The sequence below is a fragment of the Phaseolus vulgaris genome, chromosome 3 (assembly GCF_000499845.2).
Source record: "Phaseolus vulgaris cultivar G19833 chromosome 3, P. vulgaris v2.0, whole genome shotgun sequence".
NCBI classification, from domain to species: domain Eukaryota; kingdom Viridiplantae; phylum Streptophyta; class Magnoliopsida; order Fabales; family Fabaceae; genus Phaseolus; species Phaseolus vulgaris.
In genome coordinates, this window is record NC_023757.2 from 13,372,842 (window position 1) to 13,394,001 (window position 21,160).

At 36.3% G+C, this 21,160-nt stretch overlaps 3 protein-coding genes across 3 annotated transcripts; 1 reads left to right on the plus strand and 2 right to left on the minus strand.

Annotated features, from left to right (window-relative positions):
- Positions 1-1,865: 1,865 nt before the first annotated feature.
- Positions 1,866-3,511, plus strand: LOC137806727 (wall-associated receptor kinase 2-like). The gene is made up of 3 exons (XM_068606979.1): positions 1,866-2,761; positions 2,995-3,039; positions 3,149-3,511. The coding sequence occupies exons 1-3, from the start codon at positions 1,951-1,953 to the stop codon at positions 3,274-3,276; spliced, it is 984 nt and encodes a 327-aa protein (XP_068463080.1). The 5' UTR covers positions 1,866-1,950; the 3' UTR covers positions 3,277-3,511.
- Positions 3,512-3,736: 225 nt separating this feature from the next.
- LOC137806726 (putative pectate lyase 2) lies at positions 3,737-5,706 on the minus strand. Its single transcript, XM_068606978.1, has 4 exons — positions 4,978-5,706; positions 4,336-4,439; positions 4,117-4,255; positions 3,737-4,017 (listed from the first exon to the last, which is right to left on the minus strand). Exons 1-4 carry the CDS (start codon positions 5,704-5,706, stop codon positions 3,799-3,801), a joined length of 1,191 nt encoding a protein of 396 aa, XP_068463079.1. The 3' UTR covers positions 3,737-3,798.
- A 2,750-nt stretch (positions 5,707-8,456) lies between these two features.
- Positions 8,457-8,801, minus strand: LOC137839142 (stigma-specific STIG1-like protein 1). Its single transcript, XM_068648268.1, has one exon. The coding sequence runs from the start codon at positions 8,799-8,801 to the stop codon at positions 8,457-8,459; it is 345 nt and encodes a 114-aa protein (XP_068504369.1).
- Positions 8,802-21,160: the final 12,359 nt, after the last annotated feature.

Genomic DNA, 21,160 nt, shown 5'->3' on the forward strand with positions numbered 1-21,160 from the left:
TGGAATTTGCTCTTTCCCTAGGATGTTGGAACGCAACTCCATTTGAAACAGAGGGCCCCTACCTGTTGATTGCACTTCGACGATCAAGTCAGTACTAGGCTAAGAAATAATGAGTAAGTAAGCAAGTAGTTTCAGTCTTAGAAACGGTGTATCTTTACCAGGGATCTCAAGTCCCTTTTATAAACTACTTTTAGGTTACTTCTTGTAACAACCCTTCTCTCACGAGAACCTTATCTCGAGTGAAAGTAGGTTTGGTGGGAGAAAATTTTATTACAATGTTCACAATCTTAGTACAATAACCGCACAAAATTTTCCTCCTTGGAGTGCATAATCTTAACAGCATGGTCGTCAGGGTATCAACTCATGTACCAGCATCATGGGGCCATCTGTTTATTGTAGGTGTCCAAGCTTTCTCGTACCATGCATGCAGCTTATCCCCAAAACCCTAGCGCTCTTGGGCTTAGGCGTCTTTGGGGAATATTTACTTCTAGACTCGAATGTACTATACACACCACATGTACTTTCTCATTGATCAGGCCTTATATTCGTTAAATATATGAATGAACCTCAACACACACATACGTGGCCCATTAACTCGACCAGACCACCGAGCTGACCTACTTAACCCAGGTGCCGATGTTCGATCACCCGAGCGTTGAGCTCAACGCTCTGGTTCAGTACAACATTATAATCCTATAACAAATTATTATGTATATAATAAATTTATTTACTCTTATGGTAATTATTATTATTATTTTTAAAAAAGATGTCATAGTATATAAATATTTATACACAATGCATAAAATTTAAATAAAATTATCTATACTGGTCGGGGCCGAATGAGCCACGTCACTCGACATCATTGACCGACTGAGTGATTAACCACATTAAAAAGAGCAAATTGACAATAAATTATAAGTAAGGAAACATCTTATAAATTAGAGTAACCTCCTTATAAATCCAGATCACACCCCGCCAAATCCGGGTGACACCCCGAGAAATCAGTTAACACTGATTTATTGAATATATGCCCTAGATATGACTCCATGAATCAAAAATATTACCAAACACTATAAATAAGTATTCTCTTCTACAAAGGAGTAACATGCATTTTAATCATTTTTACATCATACACTCTCGATACAGAGTACTTAACTGTCGGAGAACCTTATGTAGAGAGCTAAGGAGCTAAGGAATTGAAGGTTGAAGTCTAAAGGAGTAGAAGAGTTTAAAGAGTTCAAGTACAAGAGAGCACGACCGAATAGACAACTACTGAGAACAACCGACATCAACAATAATTGTTACCGTCATTCTCAGATACTATCTAAACCCACTTTATCTATATATATACAATTGAAGCTCCCGTGGAATCGAGATAGAATCAAAGCAAACAACAATAGTTTCGACAAAACAGACGAGGAATGACCAGATGTAATGTAAACAATTACAAAAAAAGTATGAAAATATATGGAGAAAATATGGAATTCCACCACTTTCAATAACTTATGACAGTCTACTAAAAAAAAACTTTATATCTCATCAGCAAAACTCTCAAAAACAAATTTAACTTGTATCTAAGCAATTCTATATTATTGACTTGTCTAATTGAACTCTAATAGATAAGTAAGATTTTTTATCTTCTAAAACTAAATAGTATTTTCAAACAAGTTAAGGCATGGTGAAAATACGTGGATGTCTGAAAAACCAATTATAATACTAAAATAGATGAGTAATTCTTTGATCTCTTTAGAATGCAGAAAGAGCAAAAAAGAAATAAAGATAATAAGGCAGGCAGGAATTAAGATTAAAGATACCAAAAGTGAAAAAAAGCAAAAGTTGAAGTTGTGTAAAGCAACAGTTGCAGATATTATTCTGCATTCGATGTAAATTTCTTGACCTGAGCACTTTTGGTTCAGAAACCATCAAGTTGTTGGTGCTGCATAATCCGTGATGGGTTTGCATCTTAGCTTCAACCAAAAACCGATGTTATTACTAGTACTCATTCACTCATTGTTCACCCTCACAAGGTCTCAGTCCACCACATGCAGAACTTCTTGTGGTGACATTCCGATTGAATACCCTTTTGGCATTGACGATGGTTGTGGAAGCCCGTACTACAGATACATTCTGGTGTGCTCTGACTCGGGAAAGCTCGAAGTCAGAACCCCTTCTGGGAGATACCCCGTTCACAATGTTAGCTATGCTGATCCGCACATTCTGGTCACTGATCCATTCATGTGGAACTGTGAGGATGGTGAGAACTATCGCCCCACAAGGCCTTTCAGCTTGGACACCAGCACACGCTTCAAGCTTTCCCCTCAGAATGAGTACCTCTTCTTCAATTGCAGTGAGGATCACGTGATCGTTAAGCCAAAGCCAATCTTCTGTGAGCGCTTTCCTGAACACTGTGATTCTTCCTGTGACAGTGGTAGCTACCTTTGCAGGCACATGCCGGGGTGCTCTTTCGCTATGAGTGGCAGTTCTTGCTGCTCTTACTCTCCAAGAGCAACTGAGTCGTTGAGGTTGATGCTCAAGTATTGTACTAGTTATACAAGTGTTTATTGGAGAAATGTTGGAGCTCCTCAGCCTTATGATCAAATTCCTGAATATGGAATCAGAATTGATTTTGATATCCCTGTAACTACACGCTGCCTTCAGTGCCAGGATCCTTCCAAAGGAGGTGGAACTTGCGGATTTGACACTGAGACACAGAGTTTCATGTGCCTGTGCAAAGAAGGAAATTTCACTTCTAATTGTAAAGGTATGTCTAAGAATGATTTTTCTTGAAGCTTAATTTCTATCCACTGTCGGTGTAATCAGAAAGTTTTGTTGAAATTATTTTAAAAATAATTACTGTAAGAATCATTAAGTTTATCATATGATGAGAATCTTTCATACTACATAGCCTGTTTACTTAAGTCACCATTAAGAAGGTTTGCATTTTTGAAATTTGTTGAGAAAGTAGAATTGACTGGTTATTGTTTGACTTGGCAGATTATGATGCTGCACGTCACAGTAAAAGGGTTAATGTGATTGCAGGTGATTAAAATAAATAAAGTGAATGGAGTAATATTCTGAATGATAAAGTTTTTGAAGTGGAAAATTGGGCTCATGTTTGTGTATATCTGTGTTCGAATGTTGGATGCAGGGACCGCTACAGCTGTTTCGGCTGCAGGGGCATTTGGAATTGGAGCTGGTATTTGGTACTTGAAAAAAGTGAGAGCTAAAGCACCAGTAACATGTGGAGTTCAAAGCAACGAGAATAGACTTTTCTGAAGAGAACCAATAACGTTAACTGCATAATCACGGAGTACCTCTTTGTTTTGTTTTTCCCTTAGCTATTGAGCTTATTTATTTATACAACAACTATATAGGCCTTTTTTGCTTCCCAGTTGGCATCTTTATGTGATGTTGGGTTGTATTTTATCTCAAGTTCATTCAAAGAAAACAATCCGCGGCATCATCATCTTCCGCACCACTTTTAACATTAACCTTTGATTTCGTTTAGTAATATTGCACCTGTCATCGTTAAAATTTACAAACTCTTCTTGTAAAAACTTCTAAAACAAGAAATTAATTTATTTTGGATCACTTTCATTTTCCATCACATAACTTGTATTCATAAGACGAATAGAGTGATATTGATATTTTCTTGTGAAGTGAAACTTTTGAGTATGTATCCCATAAATACTAATTGAGACTAAAGAAGAATTTTCTCTTAGGCAGAGAGACAGGAGACAGAAATTTAATGGAGATTCTGAGTCATACTTTCTTTAGGTGGCACAATTCTAAACCATACTAGCAGGCTCTCCCAACAGTACAATCTGTGGGGCCTGCATTTAGAGTTATTGCAGGCACCATGTATGCTGGAGCAGCAGCAAAAGATTGAGTTGGTGAGTAATTTGGAGCACAGCTTCCAAATCCAGACGGTACAAAATAAGCATCATTTAAAAACAAGTCCTTGGAAGACCTCCATTTCCAACTTTTCCAGTTTTCCTTCCCTTCCCTCTTGGTAACCTGTCATTCAAGAAAAACACTCAAATGTTTTGAAGGATTATGTATTGGGTTTGAGAGAAAAAAGAAAAGAGGAGGGATTTCGTGACATTGTATTTCTACCTGTTTTGCATTTGGGTCATTTGGTGCTACATAAACATTCCCTTCACTTAAAATGGTTGGGTTAGCACTACCGCCTATAGCATACATTTTCCACTCATCATATTTGTTGTTCACCACATGGGCATAACCAAATCTTACCCTGCATTTTCATCCACGCGAATACAGTATTTATTTTTATAGAGTATGCAAATTCAATCTATAAAAATAAATCACTTTTACCTTGGCATCCTTTCAGTTAGGCCACTGGCAAACTGGTTGAAGGCTATAGTCACTTTCATTATTTTATCCTTTGTGAACTGGTCACTATGTCCTAGCAGCATAACCTGCAGGCACGTTTTCTCAATCAGATATTATGTCCTCTCAAAACCTATATGCGCTCATAATTGCTGATTAGAACAAAAAAATATTGGTGGTTTTTTAAATGGTAGTGATTAACACACTCTTTTTTACTAGTAGTTCGATTGAAGTTGCTAAAATCTACAAAATCATGAAAGTACTATATAAGAAATGAATCTTACTAAAACTTTATAATTTGCAATAAGTTTATTCTATATATAATAAAAAGTGTATTGCTAAATATTATTTAATTATGAAAATATATTGAAATAACTTTTTACTATTGATTTTATTGCTTATATACAGATATCCCTAAATCAATCAAAATCAGCCACATAAGCTTGTAACGACACAGTATATACAACAGGATTCTTGTATATGGTTGTACTTTATCCCTAAAATGCATGGTATTTAGTAATTATACTGCATGCACGTGAAGAGGAATCTGGTATATCAGAAAGGGAAAGGATACGGTACAGGGCATGAGACAAAAAAGGAAGAAGTAGCTGTTTTTGTTCAACTTACTTTGTCATGCTGAGTAAAGTAATTGTTAGAGATGGTAATTGCAGTTGAGGCACGAATAACATCGATTAAGCCATCGGTGGAACAAGCCAAAAAACAATGATCAATCCAAATATTGGTGGAATGAAATATGCTAATGGCATCTCCATCTGAGCCTAGACGATGGCCAACATGATCAGGAGTGCTCCTAACAAGGCCAGGCTTGGCTGGTTTGCAATCATGGATGCTAATGCCATGTATAATAATATGTCTAACACTTTGTAATGTAATGCAAGGCCCATCAGCAATCTCCACTTTTGCTCCTCTTCCATCAATGGTCTTGTAGCTATTCATAAAAAGCTCATTTTTTAATGTAATGACCATGTCTTTGTCAAAAATGATCCAGAGTGGCTCATTTTGGATTGCACCATAACGGAGTGTGCCTGGTTTTGGGTTTACTGGGTCATCAGAGGGATCCGAGACTTGGTATATTGCACCATGTTTGCCTCCTGTGGCCTCTTTGCCAAAGCCAATTGCACAATCAGCCAAGGCTTGGCGACTTGAGCTCCAATTTTGTTTGGCCCTCCAGCAAGAGTCTATCACATTGAGCAATGGTTTCTTAGGGATATGCTTTAGAAGAGGTTGGGAAGTGTTCTTGTAGTAGTTGTTCTCTGTTGAATGAGCAATAACAAAGGTTGAAGCAAGGAGTAGCATGAAGCATGAAAGCAAGAGGGGTGGTCTTGACGTGGCCATGCTTTGTAAATGCAAGAATTGCACAAAGGGAATGGAATGAAATGAGGTGATTTAATAGGTGGGTGAGAAGGTTATGCACACAATTTACGAGTTTGCCTTAGAAATGCATTTTTTGGTTTAGATAACAAAAACTTGGCTGCACGAGCTTGGCTTGGTTGACTTAATAATTATAATATTATTAAAAGTTTACTTACGGGTACCTGTACATCCCTATTTCATTTCTTTTATGAATAGCATTACAATGTAATGCTTCAACGGACATGGAAGTTCAATGCTTCACAACAATGCTCCTCAGAAGTAATCATAAAGAAAATTTATTTCTCGACTAAGTTAGAAACCTCATTACTATTTCTTTACCATATTGAGAAGAAAAACATGTCAAAAGTTGGTCTTCTATCATTATGTTTCTAATTCATTAGAGGACTTTGTATAACTAATAAAAATAATTTTAAATCTTCTTATACTTACGCATTAATTTACTAAACAAAAATATCACTTTTATTCATGTTTTTAAGATAGGTGATTAATGCATGTTGTTTGAGTTTGATGGATATATAGATTTTGACTTGTGGGTAATGATTTTACACATAGAACCAATTAACATAAGCTTTAGTGTCACTTTTAGAATGATTATAAGATAATAAAATTGTCATTATAATAGTTTGTACGGGATAACAATTTAAAACTATATTATTTCACATCATCAAAGCATATCTTCTTCAATTTATCTTTATATAATATTTCCAATAAACTAAATATGTTTGTTTAAATCTCTATAAATGAGATATTTATTTTGGTTTAGCTTTTAAAATATTTATTTCTCTCGTTATTTTTTTATTACGACCATTAATATGTTTTCCATCATATATTATGTTAATAAAATTAATAAAAACAATATAATAGGCACGTTGATAACTTAAAAGCGAGTAAATAGTATAACTCATCATATATAGAAATTTAGACAAAAATTCGGTAATCAATTTGAAAAGAGCAATTTATTTGGATACTTAGAAAAAAATTATCATATATATATATATATATATATATATATTGAACCTAAAACTTATTTAAAACATTTTTTGTTAATATATATGTTTAAGATTTAAAATATATATATATATATATATATATAATTACTTTCATTCCATTAGAAAAAAAAAACCTTCAAAAATTACAATTCTAAATGAATAGATGGATAGGTCGATACATGGGATATATGGTTTGTGATTCCACTGTTAATAGTTAAACAACCGTCTGGAACATGCACAATATCTACTTGGTGATGAACTTTGTATAACTCTAATAAAAATAATTTACATTTACTAAACAAAAATATCTCTTTTTTCATGTTTTAAGATTAGGCGACTAATGCATGTTGTTTGAGTTTGATGGATATATAGACGGTAACTTGTGGGTAATGATTTTACAAAGAAACAATTGAAATAAGCCTTAGTGTCACTTTCAGAATGATTATAAGATAATAAAATTATCATTATAATAGTTTGTACGGGATAACAATTTAAAAATATATTATTTTACATCATAAATTTATTTAACTAGTTGCTTAAATCTCTATAAATGAGATATATTTTTTTTTAAGCTTTTAAAATATTTTAAGTTTTTATTTTCCCTCATTATTTTTTTATTATGGAAATTAATATGTCTTTTTATCATATATTATGTTAATACAATTAATAAAAACAATATAATATTATTAATTATTTTGAAGTTAGCTCATCCTCGCGGGATCGCGATCCTTTGTTCCATTCATTGTAGTACGTGTGTCGTCCAGGACATAAGAACCATGATAACTTGACGACATCTTACTTTTGAAATAACTTAAAAAGAACTAGTAAATAGTATAATAAGTAAACTTTTTTTTCTATGCAAGAAAAAATAAATTAAATATGACAACCAATTAAAAAACCCTACCAATCCCAGCTCCCTCAAAAAGTAACTCCCCAAAAAAACACATACACCCACCTTAAGAACCATTTTTAATTGAAAACATTGATTCTAAACACCTGATAAAGGAAAACCCGGTTGAAGACAACTTTAAATAACTTAAAGAACTAATAAATAGTAACCTACATACCCTTACTTTCAAAGGTTTTTTTTTTGTTAGAGAATAAAATGGATAGTTGCTCTTGTGAAGTGTAGTGACATTGTTGGTTTGTACACATGTAGCAATGTTGAATCTAGTTGTTGTTGTCTGACTTTGAGGCAGTCACTGCTGCAAGAAAAGCAAGGTACTATCATAAAAAACATCACCATTTCTCTATTCTCTGTTCAGACTCTTATTTTTTATTGGGTACGTTGGTGTTGTATCTTTTTTGTTAGGCAACCAGTTAGGTTTCTTTGTATAAGTAACTTATACATATGGTGCATAAAATGTCTAAGTATTTTGTGTTGTTACACTTCTGGTTTATTTTGGGTTTGGTTTTATTCTCTTTTGTGTTTATGAGTTGAAACATTGTTCAAATACTTCATTTTATTTTATTTATTTATTTTTGATAAAAATATAAGAGATATACAGAACTAATGAAATTTCATAAACAAGGAATTACAAAATAAATAAGCTTTGGTGATGAGGAGATTGTTTTACATGCATATATAATAAAGCATTGCAATATTATAAAGTGAAAGTCAGCAACGAATGCAATTTAACATTTAAAACAAGAGTAGCAGAAGTTATGAAGTTGAGATCTCTGCTTTATTATAATCATATGGTGGTCGATTCCAATCATATCTTATGCATAGCTGCACATTCCATAGATACATGAACTCTCAGCATTGCACCTGTTGCCACATTTCCCACAATGCTTCTCGTTACTCTTAGGATTCACGCACTTACCTTCGCAGCATATCTTTCCGTAGCTGCATTTCTTCCCGCACCTCCCACAGTTGGAGCCATCTGTGGACAAGTTCACACATTTTTTCACGCAGCAATCAGATCCTGCGCTGCCTTTTATGTGGCACACATTTGGGTATTTGTCACATGTCACCACCACCCGCTCAGAAAGGAATCGATTTTTCACTTTTTTTGCTTCTTCATTTCCAGGAGATATTGCTAACACAGAAATGGCCAAACCCATTATTAGCATGGCCAGGAGGAAGAGGTTCTTCAAGTACTTCATTTTTTTGTGTGTTAACAAAAGAAGTTAATGAAGTTGTGGAGTGTATTAAGTGATGGTAGAAGTATTTATAGACGAGTATGCAGGTTCATGAAGTTGGTATATTATTATTCAAATATGTTTTATTAACACCCTCTGTCATTAACACAGACTTGACACTGCTTGCGTGACATTAATTGACGCTACAGACGTGACATTTGGTGAGGATGTGACACTAGCTCTATATTATAATATATGATCCGTAGCATACGCAAAACTGGTTACCCGTGTGTGTAAGTGGTTACTTATGTGACGTTTATGACCACTCATCATGAAAAAAAAATCATTTTTTTAAATAAGAACCATATATTACATCGGTTAGATGGTTTAACCGATGTAATAACCCTACTAGAACTGGTTAGTGGTTAACACAAAATTGGTTACCCGTGTGTTTGGAAGTAGTTACCTTTGTGACATTTATGACTCACTCACTCTTTATGAAAAAAAATCAATTTTTTTTAATATGGATCATATATTACATCGGTTAGATGGTTTAACCGGTGTAACATGGGTCATTCTGAATAAAAAAATATATATTACACCGATTATTATTACTAAGAACCGATGTAATACATTTTTTTTATCCTATTTTACCCGTGTGTGTAAGTGGTTACTTATGTGACACTTATGGATACTCACTCTTTATGAAAAAAATCATTTTTTTAATAAAAATCATATATTACATCGGTTAGATGGCTTAACCGATGTAATAACCCTACTAGAACTGGTTAGTGGTTAACACAAAACTGGTTACCCGTGTGTTTAGAAGTAGTTACCTTTGTGACATTTATGACTCACTCACTCTTTATGAAAAAAAATCAATTTTTTTTAATATGGATCATATATTACATCGGTTAGATGGTTTAACCGGTGTAACATGAGTCATTTTGAATAAAAAAATATATATTACACCGATTATTATTACTAAGAATCGATGTAATACATTTTTTTTATCCTATTTTAAAGTTCGCGCACGTTTCAATATATAAGGACTTATTATTATTATATTTTTTACATAAACTGTTTCTTTAAAGAATTTCCCTATACATACGTATTGATTGGTTAATGCGGTGTTCCAAATTTGTTAGGTTTGTTTGGCAACAATTTCAAATTCTTCCATACAAATAAGTTGAAATGGGATGTAATTGAGACGCTACTCTGGTTTTTGCTAAAGGATGAAGGCTAACGTTAGTTTAGTTTCTAATCTCCATCGTCTTAATCAAAAACAGTATTCTTGTATAATTCTACGTACGTAATCCAACAAACCGTTAGAGTGCCACCATTCGGTTCCGGTGGCCATAAAATTTTGACAATTCGATGTTTCAAGATGGAGGAAAATGAATCTCAGAGTTGGCCATTGGCCAATAAAATAAAGATAAACAAACGATTGAAGATTTTAGAAAAAAAATGTAAACCACTTCACTTAAAAATTAGTTTAAACTAATTTTGTTTTTTAAAATTGATTTTTAAAAGGATGATGATTGATTTGATGGAAAATTCAACACAATAAAAATAACATCTCAACAAGAGCAATAAGCAGTGGATAATAATTTCTCCAACTTGCAAGAATCTGTGAGGAGCAATAACAAATAATGACAGCAGCACAAAACACATTTCAAGAAGAAACAAGCAATGTGTGAGAAGTAAAAACCACGGGCACAAGCCAATCAATCAAGCTCCATTATGATCAAAGTTATGGTTACAAGAGAGTCTCAAATCACAGCACAAATTGTGTTCAATAACCAGCCAAATAGCAATACAACAGAGATGAAACATAGAACAATGAAACCTGGAAAATTCACAAACTGCAATTACCGTACGCGACCTATATGTCACTGTTCTGATGACTTTTGAACAATCCGAACGGTCCAACTGAAGAACCACGAGGTATGAACCTGCTAACAAAATTTCAGCCCGATCCAACGGTGGACGAAACAGAAGCAGCAATCCGAAAATTTCCGTACTCAATAGAAATGTTGAGAACGCTGTTGCAGTGTGAGATGAATTTCTCTCTGCTCAAACAACTTATTCAAGATCCGAACGGTGAGATTGAAGTCACACAAAGTATGAACCGGCTGACAAAATTTCAGCCTAATCCAACAGTGAAAAAAGCGTTGGTGGCGGCTAGAAGTTGCTGAGTGAAACTTTCTCTCTCTTTAATCTTTTCTCTCACTCTCTGTATCTGCTGACGGTTGTCCCTATTCAAAAAAATCCTAAAGGTTAATATTGGACTGGGTCTCCATATAGGAAGTGAGCCTAACCCAACAAATCTCCCCCTCAAACTATGTGGAGATGATTGACAAACCGGCAATCTCACAACAAGTTTCAAACTTGCTTCTCAGTAGCGTCTTAGTCATCATATCAACACAATTATCATCTATATGAATTTTTGCCAACTTCAGTAACCTAGCTTCCAAAGCACCATGTATCCAATGATACCTCACATCAATATGCTTGGACCTAGAATGGAAAGTTGAATTCTTACCAAGATGAATGGCACTCTGACTATCACAAAATAACAAGTACTTGTCTTGAACAAAAGCTCTTGCAGGAATTTCTTCACCCAAAGTAACTCCTTGCATGCTTCTGTAATGGCAATGAACTCTGCCTCAATAGTGGATAATGCAACACACTTCTGCAATCTAGATTGTCATGCCACAACTCCCCCTGCAAATTTAATCACATAGCCTGAGGTAGACCTTCTAGAATCTATGTCTCCAGCCATATCAAAATCAGTATAGCCCACATGGGAAGGCTTATCATCTCCAAAACAAAGCTTCAAACAAGTAGTACCAAGAAGATACCTTAAAATCCATTTCACAACATTCCAATGCTCTCTACCTGGATTAGACAAAAATCTACTAACAGTACCAACAACATGTGCAATATCAGGTCTTGTACACACCATTGCATACATCAAACTACACACAACAGATGCATAAGGAACCTGTTGCATATCTGATTTTTTAGTTTCATTAGAAGGACTTTGTTTTGCACTCAATTTAAAATGAGTTGCAAGAGGAGTGCTTACCGCCTTAGCATTTTCCATATGGAACCTCTGTAACACTCTTTTAACATAGTGCTCCTGTGACAACCAAAGCTTCTTCTCTTGCTTATCACGCATGATTCTTATACCAAGAATTTGCTTAGCAGCTCCCATGTCTTTCATAGCAAATGACTCACTCAATTGCTTCTTCAACCTGTTGATCATGGAAATATCTTTCCCAACAATAAGCACGTCGTCAACATACAACAACAGGATACTGAAATCATTATTAGCAAACCTTTTAATAAAGACACAATGATCAGAAGTAGTCTTCTTGTAGCCATGCTCACACATAACAGACTCAAACTTCTTGTACCATTGACGCGGAGCCTGCTTCAAGCCATATAGACTTTTCCTCAGCCTACACACATGATCTTCCTTGCCTTCAACAAGAAAACCATAAGGTTCCTTCATGTAAATCTCTTCCTCCAAATCATTAAGAAGGAAAGCAGTTTTAACATCCATTTGCTCTACCTCTAAATCAAGAGTAGCAGCCAAACTCAACACAATTCTAATGGATGACATCTTCACCACAGGAGAAAAAATCTCATTGAAATCAATGCCTTTTCTCTGTCTAAAAACTTTCACCACCAATCTGGCTTTATACCTTGGAGATGTAGAATTGCTTTCTTGCTTTACCCTATAAATCCATCTGTTTTCCAGAGACTTCTTGCCTTTTGGCAATTTCACCAAGTCAAAAGTGTGATTATCATACAAAGACTTTATTTCATCTTGCATTGCATCCAACAACTTTTTCTTTTCTTCACTCTTTATGGCCTCAAGATAACACTCAGGTTCTCCTTCATCTGTCAAGGTAACATAGTCATCAGAAGGATACCTGGTAGATGGTTCCCTCTGCCTATTAGACCTCCGAATTTGAACTTGAGGTGGTTCAGGAGCATCACCAAGATCTTCATCTTGTGACATCCCATGTTCCTCTTCAACGTCATCAATAGGAACATCAAAATCATCTCCCAGTTGTTGATCATCAACATCATCATGTTGCTCATCATTCTGAACATCATTATCAATAATATCCAGATCACGAAGGCATTCAAACTGGATCAACATTAGACAATCTATTATCTATCTTAGATCTTGTCTTCTCTATCTTATCAATATCTTCAATGGTTTGATCTTCCATGAACTTCACATCACGACTTCTAATTGACTTCCTCTCAACAGGATCAAATAACTTTGCTTCAGAAAGCATACACCTAACTCTTTCGATCAATGTTTTCTTGATCCTTTATGCTAAACCATTCAGCTGAGGAGTTTTAGGAGGAGTCTTTTCATGTTTAATATCGTATTGCTTGCAATAAACATCAAACGGTCCACAATACTCACCATCATTGTTAGTACGAATGCATTTCAGCTTCTTGCCTGACTGTCTCTCAACCAAAACATGAAATTCTTTGAATTTCTCTAGAACTTGGTCCTTTGTCTTCAAAGCATAAACCCAAAGCTTCCTGGATCAATCATCAATAAAGGTAACAAAATAAAGTGCACCAGTAAATGACTTTACCTTCAATGGGCCACAAACATCAGAATGCACCAATTCAAGCAACTCTGACTTCTTTGAGGGAGGATGCTTCTTGAAGGATACTCTGGTCTGCTTACCAGCCATGCAATGAGAACATTTCTTCAACTCTGCACTCTTCAATCTCGAAAGCACATCCTTTTTAGTTAAACAATTCAGCCCCTTCTCACTGATATGACTAAGCCTTCGGTGCCACAAAGAAGCATCCATATCCATGACGTTCACACTGTCTTTAGCAACCAATGCTTTTGTCCAATACAGTTTAGTAATTCTCTCCCCTTTGGCCACAATTAGATTACCTCTGGAGAGTTTCCACTTTCCTGAACCAAAATGATTTTCATAACCACTATCATCAAGCATCTGCACAGAGGTCAAATTAAAGCGAATATCTGGAGCATGTTTGACTCCTTTAAGCAACAAATGCATTCCCATATTGGTTTGCAAGCAAACATCACCAATACCAACTACCTTAGACACACCATCATTACCCATATTCAACACTCCAAAATCACCAGAAGTGTAAGATGTGAAGAACTTCTTCCTTAGTGTAACATGCAATGTAGCATCACTGTCAATTATCCACATGCTCTCATCTGATACAAGATTAACTGAATCATGGTCAGGGAGAATAATAAGATCATCATCACAAATAGCAGTAGTAACATGATCATCATTGTCATGATGTTTCTCCTTTTGCTTCCCTTTCTTATCCTTATTCTCCTTTTTCCAAAGAAAACAGTTTCTCCGAATGTGCCCTGTTTTGTGACAATAATGACACTCCACATTTTTGTATCTAGACTTACTTCTGTTGTTCTGTTTACTCCTTTCCGGTTCCTTTTTCTGACTTCTCCCCCTATTTTCAGTGAAAAGTACCTCAGAATGAGATGAAGTACCATGAGCCTTCCTTCTCATCTCCTCATTAAGAACACTACTTTTAACATTTTCCAAGGAGACCACACCATCAGGAGATGAGTTTGTAATTGAAACCTGAAATGTTTTCCAAGAGTCTGGTAGAGTATTCAGTAGCCGTAATCCAAACACTTCATCATCAAATTTGATGCCCATTTCTGACAATTGATCTCAGAACCCTTGAAAGTCATTTAAGTGATCTGAAATAGAAATCTCCTCCTTGTACCTCAAATTCATCAAGGAATTCAACAAATATAATTTATTGTTTCTTGTACTAGAAGCATACGAAGTCTCAATCTTCTTCCACAGGGATTTTGCTTCTTCCTCATTAACAATGTGATTATAAACATTATCTTAAACATACTGACGAATAAAACCACCACAAACCTGCTGATGCTCAAACTTCCATTCCTCATCAGTCTTGTCTTTTGGCTTTTCAGTAGCAAACACGGGAAGATACAATTTCTTCACAAATAACATATCCTTCATTTTTCCCTTCCATAAGTGATAGTTAGTGTCGTTCAAACAGACCATCTTATTTGTAGTTGCCTGCATCATTCAAGCAGTGAAATAGCTCCAACTAAGGAGCTCTGATACCACTCTTATGGGAAATTCAACACAATAAAAATAATATCTCAACAAAAGCAATAAGCAGCGGATAATAATTTCCCCAACTTGCAAGAATCTGTGAGGAGCAATAATGAATAATGGCAGCAGCACAAAACACACTTCAAGAAGACACAGGAATTTTAACGTGGAAAACTTTCTCAATGTGAGAAGTAAAAACCACGGGCACAAGCCAGTCAATCAAACTCCTCCATGATCAAAGTTATGGTTACAAGAGAGTCTCAAATGACAGCACAAATTGTGCTCAATAACCAGCCAAATAGCAATACAACAGAGATGAAACAGAGAACAAGAAACCTCAAAAATTCACAAACTGCAGTTACCGTACGCGGCCTATATGTCACTGTTCCGGTGACCTTTGAACAATCCGAACGGTCCAACTGAAGAACCACGAGGTATTAACTTGCTGACAAAATTTCAACCCGATCCAACGGTGGACGAAACAACAGCAACAATCCGAAAATTTTCGTCCTCAATAGAAACGCTGAGAACGCTGCTGCAGTTTGAGATGAATTTCTCTCTGCTCAAACAACTTCTGCAAGGTCCGAACGGTTAGATTGAAGTCACACTAAGTATGAACATGCTGACAAAATATCAGCCCGATCCAACAGTGAACAAAGCGTCGGTGGCTATCAGAAGTTGCTGAGCTAAACTTTCTCTCTCTTTAATCTTTTCTCTCACTCTCTGTATTTGCGGCTGTCCTAATTCGGAAAAACCCTAAAGGTTAATATTGGACTGAGCCTCCACATAGGAAGTGAGCCCAACCCAACATGATTTACACCCATCAAATTTTTTAGACCCACTTCACAACTGATTTTATTAGTTTTCAATTAAATAATATAATTTATATTTTAATGAAATATTGTATTTTATTTTTAAAAGCAGTTGTAACGTGACTGTATTTTTAAAAGAGGGTTTCAAAATAAGATTTAAACATTTATATGTGTGAAATGTGACCAAAAAAAACAGTTAATTATATGTATATTTTTCTCATTATACATGCTATAATTATGGTATTCATACATGCGTATATATGTGTTTTTGCATAAACTTAAGAGAAAATTTAGGAAAATGTCTAACCCTACCATCACCATTTTAGTAATTTTAGTAATAATTTTATCATGCTTACATAATCCCGCGTTTGACTCTTTCGTCAGTGATTTTTTAAACCAAACTTTGAAGTAGAGAGTATGTTATAGCTTCTAGTCAAATTTCTTAGCTGCTAGAGTCTATGGTTTAATCAATGTTGATCAAATACAATGTAAGTTTCCTTCAATAATTCAAAATTTGGCAGGATTTAATTGGATCAAAGATAAACTGGTTAGTCAAAGACGCAATATTATGAAGCATTAAGATTTTTTCTCAATTTCAAATCCATTTAATCAATATTTACGCACACAATCAAACATGGCACTGTTATGCACAAACCGTTTCATTCAAGAAAGATTGTTAACATTCACGACATTTTGTTCATCCCCTAACGTAAGAGAGTAGGAACAACATGCGATGTGTTACTTTTATTGAAGCAAGCCTATACTCCTTTTTTACATTAATATCTATAAGCTTTTAGTTAGAAATTTCGTTTCTTAATTTTAAACTAAACAAGTAAGGATGTTAGATCCATGAGGATGATTTACTTGGCTTCTGTCTCTTAGAGTGTCATACAAAATTTGGTATATAAAACACAAAGTATTCCAGCGTCATAGTTTAACATTCATAAAATTATGAGAGCGGTTAACACTAATACGTTGAACAAGTTTACATGGGAATTAATAGTTGTAGTTTTTATCCCATTTTTTTATCAGAAAAAAATAAAATTAATAAAAATATTTTAGCGATGTTTTAATTCTGTTAATAAAAATGGTTATGAGTCATACATAACTCCTAAACAAAAGTGTGCATTAGTGTAACAAAAAGACTTTTTATGATGGTTCTACAGGACTATTTATAACAGTTATGATGACGACATAGAATCCGTTATAAAAACTTTGCACTTTCTATGTTGGTTGAAAAACTGACATAGTAAATTGACTTACTATGACTGTTGTCTGTGAACCGTCATAAAATGTACAAAATACCTGTCATAATATGTTCATCCAAAACTTTCTATGACTACTATTTCTAGAACCATCATAGAAAATACGACTTACTATGATGGTTCTCATCAGAATCGTCATAGTAAGTGGTTTTCTATGAAAAATATTCAAACACCCGTCATAGTAAATAAGACTTTTTATGTCGTCTATTGCAATAACCATCATAGTAAATTTGTTTTTTTTAGAAAAACGATTGCTTTATAAATTTTTCGGCATTCATTAATAACAATCATCTACATATAAATTTCAGACAAACTCATTCATTGATCGATTTTGCTTCATTCATTAATAACAATCACCTACATATCAATTAATGTAGGGAATAGAAAACTCAATGTGAACATTTTGAAATATCATCGGCACCAAGAAGTACGACTCAGGGTGGAGAGAATGGATGCTCATCATCTGAACATGGAAAGGCCCAAGTTTGAGCAGATGAAGACAGCGGTTACAAGTGAAAACATACGTAAGAAAGGGAAGGAGGTCTGGGTGGATAACAGGGAGAAAAAATCGTTTGCGGACGCTGTTCGAGGCCTTGAACGAAGGGACTGGAAGGAAGTAGGCTTTAAAACACAGAACCTAACCTTGCCTTGGATGAAGAGTAGTGTAGTTGGCAATTGCATTGCGGGTTTGGGTTTCGAACAGCTGGAAGAAGAATTTGTAAGAGGAGGGTTGAATATGGTTAGAGTGAGATCCTTGGGGGATAACCTAGCACTCCTAACACCTAGAGAAGGAGAAAACATGGAGGAGCTAATCAAGGTGAATAGAGAATGGTTTGATAGTCTCTTTGAAAGTATCGAACCTTGGACTGTGTCAAGGGTAACAGGCCACAAAGAAGTGTGGGTTAGGTGTTATGGGTTACCGATCTCCCTATGGAATAAAGATTGCTTTGCACGAGTGGTCGGTGACGCAGCCACTCTCATCTCTATCGACAATGCCACACTGTTGTGGGAAAATTTACAGTTTGCTCGTCTGAAAGTTCGTTTAGGGATTGAACGTTATATAAGGGTGGCAAAGAAGATGAAGATTAACGATCAGTTGCTTAGTATTTCTATTGTAGAGGAGTTTCCATTCTCCACAGTAGACCATTGCAAGGGTTGCCATCACCTCTATGAGTCTTCTGATAGTATCTCCTCATCAGATACCTATGTTGAAGAATCTATCTTTTCTGTGGAAAGTGGTAAGGAAGAGCACAATCACAGGGTTGGGGAGGATTTCCGGTTAAACGGAAATGAGGTCGGAAAAGGGAAAGGGGTTGGTGAAGAAAAGAATAAGTCAAAGGTTCTAAAGGAGGAAACCTCTTCTTGCAACAGGGTGTGTCAGCAGAAAGGTGATAAATCTGTCATGGATGAGGAAATGCAGAAGTAGAAGGCTTATGAGGAACCTGGGCTTGTCAACTCCTTTGATCAAACTTGCGGTTTTACCTCTTACATACCCTGCACCCATGCTGACCTGGCAAGGGTTGTGGTGGACTTAGAAAACATGAATACTTTCAGAGTAAATGATGTGGTTTTGGGCCTAAGTAAGAAATTGGAGGTCCACGAAATGGAGGGGCAGTCGGAAGCGAGACCTGGTGGATCTGGGTCAGGGACAAAGCTGTTGGGTTACGGATCGAAGAGTGACGAAGGTAACTGTTCGGATGGTAATGGTGGTTCGCAAGGAGGGTCGAGTGTGAAGTCCTTACAGGAGGAGCGAAACGGAATGAAGAAGAGAAGCAACTCTGGTAACACTGGAATGGTGAGTGGGATGGTGAAGAAGAGCTTGACATATACAATGCTAAAAAATTGCGGGAAACCCAGCGAAGACGTGGAAGACGCAGTAGGGCTAATGATGATGTGCGAAGGAGGAGCTCTCTCGCCAAGCCCAGTAGAGGGTGAAGCGTCAGTGGGAAAATTCTCAAGAACCTATCAACGTCGACCCAAATTGAAAGGTCTGATGGAATTGGGAGTACCAAACTCTCATCCTAGGCGCTCTGCAAGACTACATGCAAAAACCTCGCAGGCTGGTAGCTCTATTCTGTTCAGGCAAGGTATGTCCTTTGCGTCTTTATCTGATGGGGATATTGACAACTGTAACCAACGGTTGTTTGTATCTGACCCAGTGGTGGAACCGTCAAAACTCTGGAAGATCAGTAATCGGCTAGGGATCAGGTGTCGTGGGGATCAACAGGAGGTTGTCAAGGAATATTCGTGTATGGAAACAAGAGACTTGAAGTTTATGGGAATTGTCGAGGAGGGTAAGAAGGATGGGTCTTTATGATTATAGTAAACTTAAACATTAGAGGTTTGGGGGGAGGCACAAAGGCACGGTATATGAGACATATTATAGGAAGGGAGGGAGCAGATTTTGTCTGTGTGCAAGAAACTAAGTCTAAAGAACTCTCAGATGCAAGATGCTTTTCTCTATGGGGTGATAATAAGGTGGGGTGGATGCATAACAAAGGAGACGAAGGAAGTGGAAGCTTGTTGTCTATGTGGAATAAAGAAGCCTTTGAATATGAAAATCATTTGATGGGAACAGGCTTTATTATCATCTTTGGCCATTACATAAAATCTTCCTCTAGGTGTGTGGTGGTAAACGTTTACTCTCCATGCATGCTGAATGGTAAAAAGAGTTTGTGGGAGGACCTTACTAAAGTAAAAATGGCTCGCCATGAACCAGCTTGGTGCTTTTGTAGGGATTTCAACGCGGTAAGAAACAAAAGTGAAAGGAAAGGCGTTAGAGGTAGGGGAGAGCAAACAAGTGAGTTAATTGGCTTTAATAGTTTCATTGACTCCATCTTTCTACTAGAGTTACCTCTAATAGGTAAGAAGTTTACGTGGTTTAAACCTGATGGAACGACAAAGAGTAGAATTGATAGAGTGTTTGTAAATGAAGAGTGGTTGCAGCTTTGGCCAATGAGTAAGCAATATGTATTAAGAAGGGAAGTGTCAGACCACTGTGCTATGGTGGTTAAGTCTGTAGAGAAAGACTAGGGTCCCAAACCCTTCAAAGCCATTGATGCTTGGTTCCTGGAGAGAGGTTTTAGCAGGATGGTGCAAGACAAATGGCGGTCCTACTCGGTACAGGGGTATGGCTTGATGAAGATTAAAGAAAAGTTGAAACTCCTCAAATCAGATCTGAAGTCCTGGAACAAGGATGTTTTTGGCAACCTTGACACTACCAAGTGGAGGATATTACAGGATCTGGAGGCTCTAGATTGTCAAGATTGCTCGGGGGGTTTAGTGGAAAACAATAGATTGAAATGATTGGAGTTGGTTAGTCGCCTGAAAGAGAATGATAAAAAAATTGAATCTCTCAGTTGCCAGAAGGCGAGAGCTAACTGGTTCAAGAATGGTGATTCCTGTACTAGGTTCTTTCATTCCTCCTTGAGGTGGAGAAGGCTCAGAAATGAAGTGAAGGGCGTCCAGTTGGGGGACCATTGGTGTGAGGAACCAAGCACTGTCCGTTCAGAAGCAAATAAGCTTTTTGAAGCTAGATTCAAAGCAACGAAAGATTTAGGGGTAAGACTGGATGAAGTTGAATTCAAGTCGCTATCTCCGACTGATAACGAGGGTCTCCTAGCATCTTTCTCTGAGAAAGGGATTAGGGATGCAGTGTGGCAATGTGAAGGTACAAAAAGTCCGGGCCCAGATGGTTATAACTTCAACTTCATCAAAAAGAACTGGGAGTTGCTAAAAGAAGATTTTGTGGGAGCGCTGTCCCTGTTTCATGAGACGGGAAGTATCCCACAGGGCTGTAACGCCTCTTTCATAGCTTTGGTTCCTAAAGTTAGGGACCCGTCCAAGCTTGAGCAATATAGACCCATCTCATTAGTTGGAGCTATGTACAAGATTGTTTCGAAGGTTTTAGCTAGTAGAATGAAGAAGGTGTTCCCTCTTTGATAGATGAATGCCAATCAGCCTTTGTGAAAGGAAGAGGGATCTTAGACAGTGTTCTTATGGCCAATGAAGTTGTTGAGGATTTAAGGAGAAGTGGGAGAAGAGGGTTGTGACTAAAGGTGGACTTCGAAAAAGCATATGACTCGGTTAGATGGGCGTTCTTATATGATATGCTATCTAGG